General features: G+C 31.4%; 3 protein-coding genes, 1 long non-coding RNA gene and 1 pseudogene across 9 annotated transcripts; 2 read left to right on the forward strand and 3 right to left on the reverse strand.

Moving 5' to 3' along the window:
- Positions 1-5: 5 nt before the first annotated feature.
- On the reverse strand, positions 6-834 carry PRF3 (profilin; the record flags this gene model as incomplete). Of its 2 annotated transcripts, NM_125043.4 has the most annotated exons (3): positions 6-140; positions 207-344; positions 712-834. In NM_125043.4, 3 exons carry the CDS (start codon positions 832-834, stop codon positions 6-8), a joined length of 396 nt encoding a protein of 131 aa, NP_200471.3. The 2 variants fall into 2 exon arrangements, with proteins under 2 accessions (NP_200471.3, NP_001119446.2); NM_001125974.2 differs by lacking the exon at positions 6-140 and having other exon boundaries at positions 141-344.
- Positions 835-5,414: 4,580 nt separating this feature from the next.
- Positions 5,415-6,151, forward strand: AT5G56605 (annotated as a pseudogene; the record flags this gene model as incomplete). Its single annotated transcript has 1 exon — positions 5,415-6,151.
- Positions 6,152-6,815: 664 nt separating this feature from the next.
- Positions 6,816-8,592, forward strand: AT5G56610 (Phosphotyrosine protein phosphatases superfamily protein). Of its 2 annotated transcripts, NM_125044.4 has the most exons (6): positions 6,816-7,077; positions 7,379-7,501; positions 7,584-7,677; positions 7,760-7,842; positions 7,943-8,032; positions 8,181-8,592. In NM_125044.4, exons 1-6 carry the CDS (start codon positions 6,862-6,864, stop codon positions 8,259-8,261), a joined length of 687 nt encoding a protein of 228 aa, NP_200472.2. In that variant the 5' UTR covers positions 6,816-6,861; the 3' UTR covers positions 8,262-8,592. The 2 variants fall into 2 exon arrangements, with proteins under 2 accessions (NP_200472.2, NP_001032084.1); NM_001037007.1 differs by lacking the exon at positions 7,379-7,501 and having other exon boundaries at positions 6,855-7,077; positions 8,181-8,462.
- On the reverse strand, positions 8,058-11,623 carry NAC099 (NAC domain containing protein 99; the record flags this gene model as incomplete). Of its 3 annotated transcripts, NM_001345209.1 has the most annotated exons (8): positions 8,058-8,399; positions 8,489-8,547; positions 8,674-8,757; positions 9,049-9,291; positions 9,740-10,251; positions 10,809-11,001; positions 11,150-11,304; positions 11,595-11,623. In NM_001345209.1, the coding sequence occupies 7 exons, from the start codon at positions 11,261-11,263 to the stop codon at positions 8,360-8,362; spliced, it is 1,245 nt and encodes a 414-aa protein (NP_001330096.1). The 3 variants fall into 3 exon arrangements, with proteins under 3 accessions (NP_001330096.1, NP_001330095.1, NP_200473.1); NM_001345208.1 differs by having other exon boundaries at positions 8,058-8,547; NM_125045.1 differs by lacking the exons at positions 8,058-8,399; positions 8,489-8,547; positions 11,595-11,623 and having other exon boundaries at positions 8,645-8,743; positions 11,150-11,263.
- On the reverse strand, positions 11,620-11,862 carry AT5G08605. The gene has a single exon (NR_143090.1). It is a non-coding gene; the product is annotated as an other RNA (long non-coding RNA).
- Between the last annotated feature and the right edge of the window lie 1,241 nt (positions 11,863-13,103).

A 13,103-nucleotide genomic window follows, 5' to 3' on the forward strand; every position in this document is an offset into this window, starting at 1 on the left:
AAGTTTCAGAGCCCCGATTCAATCAGGTACTCACCGAGATTCTCCACAACCATATTGCATTGTCCAGGAGTCATTGGTTCATCATAGATACCAAATACCAAAGCTAAGGTGGTCTTCTTGATGGTAACACCACCAGCTCCCTACAATGGAAGCAAAATCAACAACAGTTCATCAAAAATCAAACAATATTCAAACAGTCTAGTTACCTTCTTTCCTCGAATGACGGCATTAGGCTCTCCTTGGATTACCATGTACTTGTTACCACCAAGGAACAATCCTGTTGGGGCAAGTGTTCCAGGTGTAGTAAAATCGTCTTTGATGCCCTGAATTTCCTCAGGCTTCACCTAAAACAACAACAATACAAAAACTATAAGAGAAACAAATTCAGTCTCTCTTAAACATCTCATGAAAGCAACTTAATAACTTATGAACAACATAACCAGTACAAAGAACTTGTCTATTTCCAAAGGTCAAAACTTTCTTCTTAAAAGAGCTTTAAACTTGTGATTCGAACTTCTTCTAATGCATCTTTTGCACTCTATAACCTCAAGAACATATGAATCAGAAAATCAAAACCAAACATTGAAAATTGCTGAATTTTGGTGGTTTAGTAGCTAAACAAAACCAAAGGTTGCAGATTTCAACATAGAACCAAACCAGAAACAGCAAGATGATAAGAATTGAGTAGTCGGTATAGAAATAAACCCTAACCTGAGGAAAATTGTTGCTCTGAGCCCAGACGCTACCGTCTTGGCCGAGAATTGCGGCGGCGGTGAGGCGGTTGCCTGCAACATCGCACATTAAGTGATCGTCGACGTAAGTCTGCCACGACATGTTTGTTTTCTTCTTCTTCTTTACTTTTGCTCTGCTTCTTCTTTGTGGTTTATCGGAATGTTCTAGAGATAGCGTCGAAACTACGAGTGAGTGAGTGTGTGGCAATGGCATTTACGCAAATATATTGTTTTATACATGATTGACACGTGCCAGACACAGCTCTTTTTAATAGTTTCTAAAGAGGAAAATTGTATTAGAAAATCAACCAGTTATAATGAAAAGGGAGGAAATAAATAAAAAAATAGAAAACTTATTTAAGGAAAACCAAAACATTTAATTAAATATGGTCTTTTCCTAAAAAAAAACAAATGTTTCGATTTTCATTATAATTGATTTTTGTTATGAATAAAGATGGATGTCCATTATAAGGCCCTCATCTAAACCCATCATCTAGATGTTTTTAGGGTTTTATCTTTTTTTTGTACTCCTATATAAAGAACCATTTATCTCAATGGAATAACACACTCATTTCTTTTATCTCTTTCTCTGGTTATAACACGTTATCAGCACGTTCTAAAAGGTAGATATAGAGATTCTTACATTTTTTTTAAGAACCATGTTTACTTATCGACTCATGGTTCATAGTACTTATTTTCTATTATTGAAACAAAACAATATGAGCCGATCGATGATTATAGTATAGATCGGTAAAAGCATGTTTTCAATGATTCAATAAAGAAGAGAATAATGCTTATCATTTGTTTCTATAATTACTATCGCATGATTCAATGATTCTACAAAGAAAATCGTTAAAGAAGAGAATCATGCTTGTTAATTGTTAATTTTTGTGATTTACTATTACAATATTGAATATATAAATTACCAATTTTATAATTATATAACTAACTTTGTAACTATTCATAACCCGGTGGTGGGTGATGCAAGCATGTATTAATGTTTTAGCATTCCAGTTTTGAATAGTTGCATCTATATTCAATATCATTTTATAAATATTATATTGTCTAAAATCCATTTATGATTGATATGATATCCCTTATTTAACTCCTTTGATTAAAACGTTATACATATCTTATCACTTTTAGATATTGACTTTTCCATATTAAATATTTGATTTTCATATATTTGATTGTGTTATTATTATTTTTACTAAAAACATTTCAAGATAATTTTTCTTTTTATAAGATTCCATATATCTAAATCTTTGTGTTATTATTATCTAAATCTTTTTATAAGATTTCCATATATTTGATTGTGTTATTATTATTTTTACTAAAAACGTTGCAAGATAATTTTTCTTTTTATAAGATTCTTTTCTCTAAATCTTTGTGGTATCTAAAAAAAAATTGTTCATGGTTTTGTCGTAATTTTGCACGAAATCATTTTACCCAAATCTTGCACGAATTCATATTACCCTAAATAAAAGTTTTGTCAAGATATATGTAAAATCCAGATTTTGCACAAAGTAGTTTTATTCTGATTGGTTTTACAATATTGCATTAAAATTATATTAATATATAATATTTGATTATTTTATGAAATAAATTGATTGATAAATAACTTAATTTAAAGGTATAATCACTTATAGAAATTTTTATGAATGACTATTTTAATGTATCTTAAAAAGATATCATATTTTTGATGGTCAAAGTTTTTTCAAGAACTTAAATTATCACCAGAAATTGAGAAAATAAATATGGTAAAAAAAAAAAAAAATAAGAAAAATTTCTAACGATGAAATAATCTAGTATATCAAGTAGTATAAATCTTATTAAAAGACTCTAGAAGAGCATATACATTGCTTTCTATGGGAATACAAAATTAAAATCATCGATGGGGTATAATTCTCCAAATCTTAAAGTTAATATGATGAGATATAAAATACATTATGATTCTAGAGTGGAATTAAAAACGAGATAGATGAACTTGAAGTTTCATCATTTCGAGGAGGAGAAATAATGAATCTCACATCGATAATAAGTGACATATCCAGAAGATTATGTTCAATCTTTGACTACTAAAGATCTAAAAGTTGTATAAAGCAATTCTTATACGAATGTGTTATCAGATAAAATAAGATATAATTAGTTATTACTGAAACTTCAAGACTTGAAGTCTCTTTGTGAATATAACTCACATTGTTAAGAGAATATCTATGATGCAGAGATGGTAAAACAGACGCTTAAACTTTTACGCAAGTATTGTTGTCCTGTAGACACAATATTTTGAAAGAAATTTTGAGAACTATTATAAACTTAAATCGAGTGTTTTTCAAAGGCTAAGAAAATATATGAGTTATCGATGATAGGTAATACTCATATTCTGAAGTGAATATAAGATCTTACATAGTTAGTCAAATTTAATATCGTTTATACTAGAATATAAAATTTTAATTATTATCTCGTTATTGTTTTATTAACATATGATTGATTATTAAAATACATGGACGTAATTTTGATTATAAGATCTCATTAAGGGAGTAACTGATAAGCAATGAAAAATAAATTAGAAGTTTTGAAAGAACTAGAAGTTTCAAATGAATTAAAAATTTCAAAAGTATATTTATCTTAACCGGATTGGTCATCCTGGTTTAATGATGATGTGAAAGTATTGAGAATTATGTGGACATTAGGTGAAAAACCATAAAATTCTCCCTAATGATTTATCAAATGTTACTTGCTCAAAAAGCAATATGATAATGTGATTTTTACCAGTGTAAGTAATTTGGACTTTATCTATTCGTAAGTATATACAAGGAGATAATTATGGGTTGATCACCCACTATATGACATTTAGATACCTAATGGTTATAAAAGATGCATCGATTCAATGGACGCATTGACTCGATTGTTGCATCGACAAAAAGGTCATATTTATCCTTGTTATAAACCCGCAACATAGAGTTTGCGAGATTACTTTCTTGATTAAAGTACAAGAGTATTTCAGTGTTTATTTATAATAACCATTATTGGATATTCGTTGGGATAAGTGTTTAACATTTTGAAATTCATGTTCATACACAAAATGGTTTAGTAACATCGATACGCATCAAGCCAATGAATAATTAATAGTTTTCCCCATTATTATTGGTTTTGGGTCAGAAACCAAATAGTTTTCATCTAAAAGCTTTGAATGTGAAAAGTGCTCCACCACAGCACGCAGAGATGAACCCTCAAAGGAGGATAAGAATACATGTTGGATATGAATGATAACTAAGCCATCCTAGAAGGATTTATATACCGCTCGTTTTGAAAACTATCATATTATATAGTCAGCTATTCCAACATAAGGGGGAGAATGTATACAGCTGGTGAAAAAGATAAATAGAAATGAATTATCAATGATCCTCGGAGGAAAGAATGTATATTAAGAGTCCAAAAAATAATTCAATTACAGAATTTAGCGTTGTAATTGCCAGACGCATTTGCTGACCTAAATAAAGTGATGAAGTCACCTATACCAGTTATAAATTAAATGCTCCAGAATAGAATGAATGTCCTGTAAGGACCAATTTCAAACTGCTATTGAGTCTTAAGATCACATTAAACATAATAGACCTTGGTTCCAAATAGAAATATCCTCGTAAAAGAGAAGGAGCACAAAATTAAAAATGACCAAATTGAGGAAATAAATATTTTGATGATCTCTCGAAGAGAGTGAATGATCTCTAGAAGACACATAAACATGACAAATGAAACATTCAAGTACTTGACAATGAAGAGATCTAGCTAGCTATGTCATGTCAAAATATAATGGAATCAAAAGCAAATCGACGTCGTAATGTATTTGCATGCTATGAGCAGTTGATATTATGGACAAAAAGGAGGATCATGAAAGAAAGTCTATTGAAAAGTGTACACAAAGTAGTGATTAGCCAAAAATGGAAAAGAAGAAATAGACATATAATTATAATCTCTAGTAGAGATATTTGGACTAGTAGACTATGCACATGATGTGTAAAAACAGTGGAAGATAAATGAGTCTTTATGTGAAAGAATAGTGAAATTAATGAGATTTTCAGAAACATAAGAAATGTATTATGAAGAGATATATTCTCTTGTGGTGGATGTAATATTTTTAAGTATCTAAAGTCTGGCAATAAGAGACGGAACACTGGATATGACATTTATATGAAATTCTTGAAAGATATAATCTCTGAAGGATTAATTATATGAGAATTATGTTCTCTAGAACTCTACTCGATCGAATAAAAAGAAATATGTAACATGACATATAATCATATAAATGTATATTTACGTTGAGTTTGTCAAAATATATTGATCAAACTAATATTTATTTTGAAAATCATTAAAACTCCTACAGAGTTATCATAAGTAATACGATGCCAATAATCTATGATAAAATATCACTAGATAATGATATTTATAAGTCTATATGAAACCCATATAATTTTGATCATTAAGATTATGGTTATTAATTCCAACGAGATATTGTATTTGATTGAAAATCATCTCCTGAAGAAGATGTTTCCGAGGGGGAGATTGAATGATATGCGTGGATGTACCCTTTTTCCTTATCATAGTTTTTATCCCACACGATTTTTCTATGACAAGGTTTTTAACGAGACATTAAAGAACACACAAATAATACACTTGATGAATATTAAGAAATTCTATCAATCATCCAAATGAATATTATACACTAATGATATTTAGAGAAATAAATAAGATGGTCAAGATGAATCATCTAAAAGATTCATGAGCAGAAGAATGACGTTGTACTTTATCCAGAAATTTGTTCAAGAGAAGATTTGGCAGACTTATTTTCAAATACTGTTTATTCTCTGCCACATCTTCTAATCATGCAGAGATTTTACTAATTCATGAAGCTAGCCGCGAGTGTGTATGGCTAAGATCCATAGTTCACCATATACAAGAAGACTGTGGTATGTATGCAGGGAAAAAGACTCCAACAATTATGTACGAAGAAAATGCAGCATACATCGCACAACTCAAAGACGGATACATCAAAGGCGATAGAACAAAGCACATCCTACCAAAATTCTTCTACACACACGATCTACAAAAGAGCGGCGATGTACGAGTTCTACAGATCCGTTTGAATGATAATCTGGCTGACTTATTCACCAAGGCGCTACCTACTGCTACTTTCAAGAAGTTAGTCTATCGTATCGGATTACGCTGTCTCAAAAATCTCGACGAATATACTCATAAGGGAGAGTAATTGTATGTTGCACTCTTTTTCTCTTAACCATGGTTTTTCCCATTGGGTTTTCCTGGTAGGATTTTTAATGAGGCAGCATTTCAAATATTTTACGAGTTATGGTACTATAATGGTCATCAGGGGGAGTGTTATGAATAAAGATGGATGCCCATTATAAGGCCCATCATCTAAGTCCATCATCTAGATGTTTATAGGGTTTTACCCTTTCCTTGTACTCCTATATAAAATAGCATTTATCTCAATGGAATAACACACTCATTTCTTCTATCTCTTTCTTTGATTATAACAATTTTGTAATTTTGTTGATTTTTTTTTACTCTTAACATTAAATAAATTTGTATAAATTTAAACAATAAAATGAATGGATGTTAATAAATAGTTAAGAACCATCAATCTTTCTATATTAATTGAAAGACTGTTTTTACTATGATAATTTTTACAACATAAGTGTGAAAGCACATTATTACATGAAATCTTGGGGGATGTAGGTGTAAGAATCTAAAAATAACAACAATATCCAAAGTTATTGAATAAAAGTTCATACTAAATGTCATTTTAGTACTTAATTTATTTATTTACAAAGAAAACTTCACACTTTTTGTGAAACACAAATATGAAGTTGTTTAATGAGATTTATTATGAAATGATGAATATTTTAGAAAGAAAATGAAAAAAGAGAAGATTTTGAAGGTAGAAAAGAAGAACACAAAGATCTTAGTAGGCCTTATGTAATGGGCCTTAATATGTTTTTCCTGTAATGGAGGGTAATTTTGTAAATATGTCTAATATTGTTGAAGAAAACGTTTTTTGGTGAAATTCGTTGACCAACAACTCTCACTCTTTGAAGTTGTTTTCTTCCCGGCGATGACCGATGAAACGGAGGAAGATGACACGACGCAGCAGCGATCATCACGAAACGACGGCGTTTCAAAGAATAAGGGTAAGGGTTTTAAGGGAGATAAAGCAAAGAGGGCTCTAATCGGAGCTGGTGGTCGGATCCTTTTTTACCCAACTCTTTTGTACAACCTCGTCCGCTTTAAACTCCAGTCTCAATTCCGATGGTGGGATCAAATCGATGAGGTTTCTTACTTATTTGTTATTTATTCCTGTTAACTTAGTGCTAATGGGATTTAAAGGAGATAACTTTTTAGCATTAGGAATCTGAATTTTGACTAGAATGTTTTGATCCGAAAGTGGAGGCAATGTGATGTTTAAAGATCAGTTTTTTCAGACTCTTTAAAGTCAGAATTTTTTCTGTCTGTATAGTTATGCAGTAGACTATCGAAATTTTGAGCTCTTTACTAAAATCTCTGAGTATCAATTTGGTAGTGATTTTGAGTCTATGCAGAAAGTCTGATACAGAAAGTCTCTATCTTTTCAGTATCTTTTGATGGGAGCGGTTCCATTTCGTAAGGATGTTCCGAGACTAAAAAAGTTAGGTGTTGGTGGGGTAATCACTCTTAATGAACCTTATGAGACTTTGGTACCATCTTCTTTGTACAGTGTAGGTTCAATGCCACCAAACTTGTGTTTCTAATTTTGTTGTCTACTTGTGGAGTAGTTTGATGATTGTAAGTTGTTTTTAGGCTTACGAAATGGAGCATCTAGTGATACCAACACGGGATTACTTGTTTGCTCCTTCAATTGTCGATATAACCTTAGCTGTAAACTTCATTCACAGTGAGTGATGGTGTGCTTGCTTTTTACCTTCATTTGCATTTACTCTTTCTGTTACTTATTATGCAGTCCTTTTATGTTACAGAGAATGCTTTACTTGGTAAAACAACATATGTCCATTGCAAAGCTGGTCGAGGAAGGAGTACTACTGTTGTTCTCTGTTATCTGGTAAGTTCATTGATCAAATCATATCGGTTAAATTACATTTGCAGTTGGTCCTTTGTTGAACTTCCTTCTCACTAACGTTTTCTCTCTCTTTGTTTTTCAGATTGAACATAAGAGTATGACTGTGGCTGCAGCTTTCGAACACGTGCGCTCGATAAGACCCCGGGTTTTGTTGCATCCTTCGCAGAGGAAGGTAAGTCTTGATCGGTTTATCGATATGCTTCACCAAAGAGACAATCGTATAACGAAGATGAAAACATGATCTTTTTGTGTGTTTGATTCTTTAATACAGAGTCTAGTTTGTTTCTGAATGCTTTGTGATTTCATTTATATGTATTTAGGTTGTTGAGGAATTTAGCAGATTACAATCTCCTTTGAGCGAATCAACATTCATCGCAACCTCTGGTGATATTGTAAGTTAAATGGCAGAGACTAGTCAGTCATAGCTCAGCATTTCCGGCATTGATCAACAGCTAAGCAGGAGCTTTTTGCAAGATTTCTCTGCTTCCTTTTGGTTCTGTTAAAATCTTCGGTTTTGATCATCTGATTCGGCTTGGTTCCTGAGTATAACAAAATGACTTGTTGATTAACAATTGTGTATAATAAAAATTCTCTTAATGATGTATTTTATTTGATTTTTTGGTCCTACCAGAATTGTGGAAACGTTAACCACTCTGCATTTCGCTGAGGGTTTGCTTCTGAATGCTCCTGCGAATTTAATCATTTGTGATTATTCTTTTGTTTTACGCGAAAGATTGACCAATAACCACATAACTTATGTTAGAACAATCATAAATTTCATTAATTAAATACACAAATTCGTTAGAAACTTACGTCTTCTGTACACGTAGCTGTGGTACAACCCATAATTAGGTCTTCTAATCCCGAACCAGACGACCGACCCCTTAATTGCTGCCGCTGTCATTTAAAAGAAAATCAAAATGCGAATACTAATTGTTTATGACAAATATTGAGAAGGAATTGAATTTATGATATAGTATGAATTACTTTTTTTGCATGAGCCTGTAGATCCAAAATCATTAGTCTTTATTTAAATGAGTGGTTATGATTAAATGTCCAAGTAGACAAGAAACATAATATCACTACTATCTAGCTAGCTATATCCATGCATGCACGTTCGCGTGCATTGACTTTAGATTTGAGCTTGAATATATTTGTTTAAGTGAAATTAATTAATGAAAACATTACCTGAAAGGGCATAGTACTTGTAACATGGAAGATTGACTCATGTTGTGATGTGATAGTAGGGGTCATGGGATATGATGATGACATGTGAAATTCTCTTCTATCTCCGATTTGATGATGTTGATTATGATGATCATGAATCATATGATGAGATGACATTGATGATGTTATGATCCCATCATGTACTTCCTCGCACGTGCCAGACACATGCTGGTTCTCTCTTCCCTTTGAAGCTTCGGCTGTCCCCTTGATTACGTACAAGTTGATTACCACACAAAAAAATGTTGGTTACCAAAAAGGAAAAATGTTTGTAAAACAAACTCTCATTGTTGCAATTAGACGACACCACAATAGTAAGACTTTTTCACGTAAAAATTGAGCAATAGAGAAGAAATATATCGTAAAATTAGAGAAAAAGTATTTTATATCCACCATTTAAAATGAACGTATATACCCACGATAAAAACAAATAATTATATACATAGAGACAACAACAAAAAACTATGAATGTAATAGATAGTAACACTATCATAAAATCAGCTGAAAAGAAACTTAATTAGCTGACAAAAAGCAGAACAAAAAAAGTTGTAGATTTTTAAGAATGAAAATGACCAAAATAGTTATATGTTTTGAAGATATTTATACTATATTCATAACTATATTTTAGTTGTGAGGAAAAATAAAGTGTATATACCTCATCAAAGGATCTTGTATGGGGATGCATATTAACCCTAGAAACGACGTCACCGGAGCCAAGACTCTGCAACGTGGCAGCTACGCTGGAAATCTCATCTCCGACACCAATTCCGATCACGTCCTTGGAACCATGGTGATCAGACCAATTAGTATTACTAACACACTGTCTTGGTTGTGTCTGATAAAATATCTTGGAGACCACAAGTTCTCCTTCTCTCTCTTCCTCATTAATCCCTAAATGATATTGATGCATCACCCAATTTGTTTTCTCCGGTCGACGATTCTTGCCGAAGTTTGTGTAGAGTACTAATATCTTCTTGCATCCTCTTTGTTGACCGTTGATCATAACCGGTCTTGTTTTGCCCGTTTTGTGCCACCTGGTTTCTGATGATCCGGTTAACTCAGAGTCGTGATCGGTTTGAATTATTTTACGTCGTTTTCTTGTTCCGGTTGTGTAAGCTCTTGATGGTTTGTGGAAGAAGTGTTTGCTCAAGCCATCTCTTGTCACCCCTTAATTGCAAGATAAAGAAATATAATTTTGAATTGAATTTCTAGAAATTTAGTCTATGAGGAACAAGTTATTATTTATGAGGAAACTTGTTTTTCAAAGTTGGGTCACCAAACATTATCCAAGATCCGAATATCACTATACTTGCATGCACAGTTTGGTACAATGGTACATATTCATAAATATATAATAACTAAGAAGAGTTTAAGAGGTTATTCAATAAAAAGAAATTAAGCTGCAGATAATCGATTAATTAAAATGCATCGCATTTTTTTTTTCGTAGTAAATTTCGTTGAAAAGTTTTTTCATTTTTGTTACACTAAAATATCGATTCAATGTAGGATGTTTTAAAAGAAATTTCTTTCTCCTTTTAATTGATGACTTAAGTATTCTATCAATATACGGGAGCTAGTGGTGATTTCTAAATTGCCTATATAAAAAGTACTGTACAAAATATTTTCATCTCCTTAACTTATATTTGGACTATCGTTCCATGCAGATGATATAGATCAAACTACAAGAGTTTATTGTACTTGTATCAAAAAAAATTGAAATTAACCTGGAAGCTTCTGAGGATGAGTGTAACATATTCCATCTTCTCCATCAATGGTGGGAATAAATTCATCTATAAGTGGATGAGACGACGACCATTTCTTATTTTCTTCTTTTCCCTTCACTTTTGCTTCTAAATGTTCTATAAGTTCTTGATCTGTCGGATCGAATTTCACTCCTGCCGGCAATCCAACCCAATTCTTAAAAAGAAAAAAGAAGAAGGCTGATTAACAATGAATAATAATTTCAAAGATATAAAGAAAAAAGTGACAAGATGATATCTTTAATTATTTTTATTCTTGGGGGTTGATTAGATTATATATGTCAAGGTGTATAATGGAATATTACTGGTTTAGTAGCAGCTTGAATCATGCGACCACATCCAGGACAATGTTTTGATCCGCAAAGATGATGATGTTCTTCGAGCTTTGAATCTATGAGGTTACATTTACTATTCTTCATAGTTTTCTTTTGATCTCTAAATGATTTGATGAGAAATTGATCTGCAGTTTATGAACAACAAAAAGTAATTTTTTAAAAGATATTGATCGATGCATATATACACGATTCAAAGCATATAATAAAAAAGAAGACAAAAATAGTTAGTAAATATAAAGATTACCAGATTTGTATGACAATACGAGATCTACCAAAATTAATAAAAGGTAAAAGAATGAAATTGATAAGATGAGTTGATGTCATTAATATGCATATATGCGTGATAAAAGAACACATAGACAATTTCAAAACATGACAATAATAAAGAAGAAGTACAAACAAATATCAAGATTACCAGATCTGCGTGAGATCGATTGGATAGGGAAAATGTAAGAGGAAGAAGAATTTGATAAAGACGGGAGTGATCTCAATATATATAGTAGAGAAAAATAATAACTTGTGATTTATGCTTTTTAAGTATTATAATTATTGTTATTAATATCTCTCTTTGTTTCCAGAAGAGACACAGAAACACATGTAGATACGACTTTAAGTACTGAAAAATCTATGTCAAGTAGATAAAGAAATGAAGAAGAAATGAGGAAGACGAAGAGTAAAGGAAATAAAAGGAGTTGAGACTGAAAAGGTTAAAAACCCTAATTTTACTCTCTCTTGTCTTGTGCGACTCATCTTCAGTCTATCGACCAAACCTTTTATTTATTTCCTTTTTGTTTTATCTATCTATTTTATTTATTATTATTAGTGTATTCGTATTCTAAGGTGGTATGTATTAATATTATAATAGGCTTTGTACATACAAAATTAGTATTACTCAGCTAAATGAGACATATCAGACCATGTCAACTTTTTTTGAGCAATATAAGGAAATTACGAATTGTGAGATATTTATAAGTTTTAGTTGGAGTCAAGCTGTAAAAAATGTAAGGCTTTCTTTTTATCAAAAAGATAAAAATCTAATTTTAAAGATTTTATTTAATAATCTTGTGCTTTAATTAACTGTTGAATCTCGCTCTTTTGTTTGAAATAAATATTTGTTTGTACATCCATTTTAATAGTATAAAACCTGGTACCTTCTCTGACCTTCTGAATGTTTTTGAACATAATTACGGATTAATTTAGGAGAAGATTATCAATATTTTTAAAATAAAGAACGCAGGAAAAGAACATAGGAAACAAAGCATTTAAGGATAATCTCTTTGGATTATAGGGCAAACACATGTTTTTAAGAATCTTTTTCTTTTTTGCTTTCTTTCACATTATTTGAAATATGTAACATATTCTTGTGGGATTTGAACCCAATGGTCCTACACTGGTGTGGGTCCAATGATGATGTCGGGAGATGGGGCCTAGCCGCAGATTTGTTTGAACAACAGATCAAACGGTCATCATTTATTTGATCTAAATGATTATATTAGGTTTTGCATTTTTTCTTCTCCTTTGAAAAGATGAAAAACGAAAAAAGGTCAGAAATCTACTGGAGATAAGAGTACCGTCTGAGACTAGAATAAACATAGATATCAGCTGAAAAAATTGATAAGAGTATGATAATGTGCTTATTCAGTTTTATTATTAAAAAAATAAAAAAATTAGTCTGCTACGAAAACACAAGTATACATACTATAGTTGATAAGAGCATTATCCATGGTGTGTAGTAAGTAAGTAAACAAACCATTATATTTGGATTAATCGAGTATTCAGCAAATATTCATATTGTCTTGTTAATGATTAAGAGCCTAGAAGTCTTTAAAATATCCATCAAGATTCAAACATTATGACTCAAACTAGTGTGGTGTTGTCCATTATACTCGAAACGAAATGGTATTTTTTCAACTTTTGCTTGTAA

The sequence above is a fragment of the Arabidopsis thaliana genome, chromosome 5 (assembly GCF_000001735.4).
Source record: "Arabidopsis thaliana chromosome 5, partial sequence".
NCBI classification, from domain to species: Eukaryota; Viridiplantae; Streptophyta; class Magnoliopsida; order Brassicales; family Brassicaceae; genus Arabidopsis; species Arabidopsis thaliana.

What these genes read in the sequence shown, in the direction of transcription:
- AT5G56610 (NM_125044.4), top strand. Translation starts at nt 6,862, where the DNA reads ATGACCGATGAAACGGAGGAAGATGACACGACGCAGCAGCGATCATCA. An exon ending in GGTGGGATCAAATCGATGAG is followed by an intron (nt 7,078 to 7,378) that starts GTTTCTTACTTA and finishes CTATCTTTTCAG; the next exon opens with TATCTTTTGATGGGAGCGGT. An exon ending in CTGTTGTTCTCTGTTATCTG is followed by an intron (nt 7,843 to 7,942) that starts GTAAGTTCATTG and finishes TTTGTTTTTCAG; the next exon opens with ATTGAACATAAGAGTATGAC.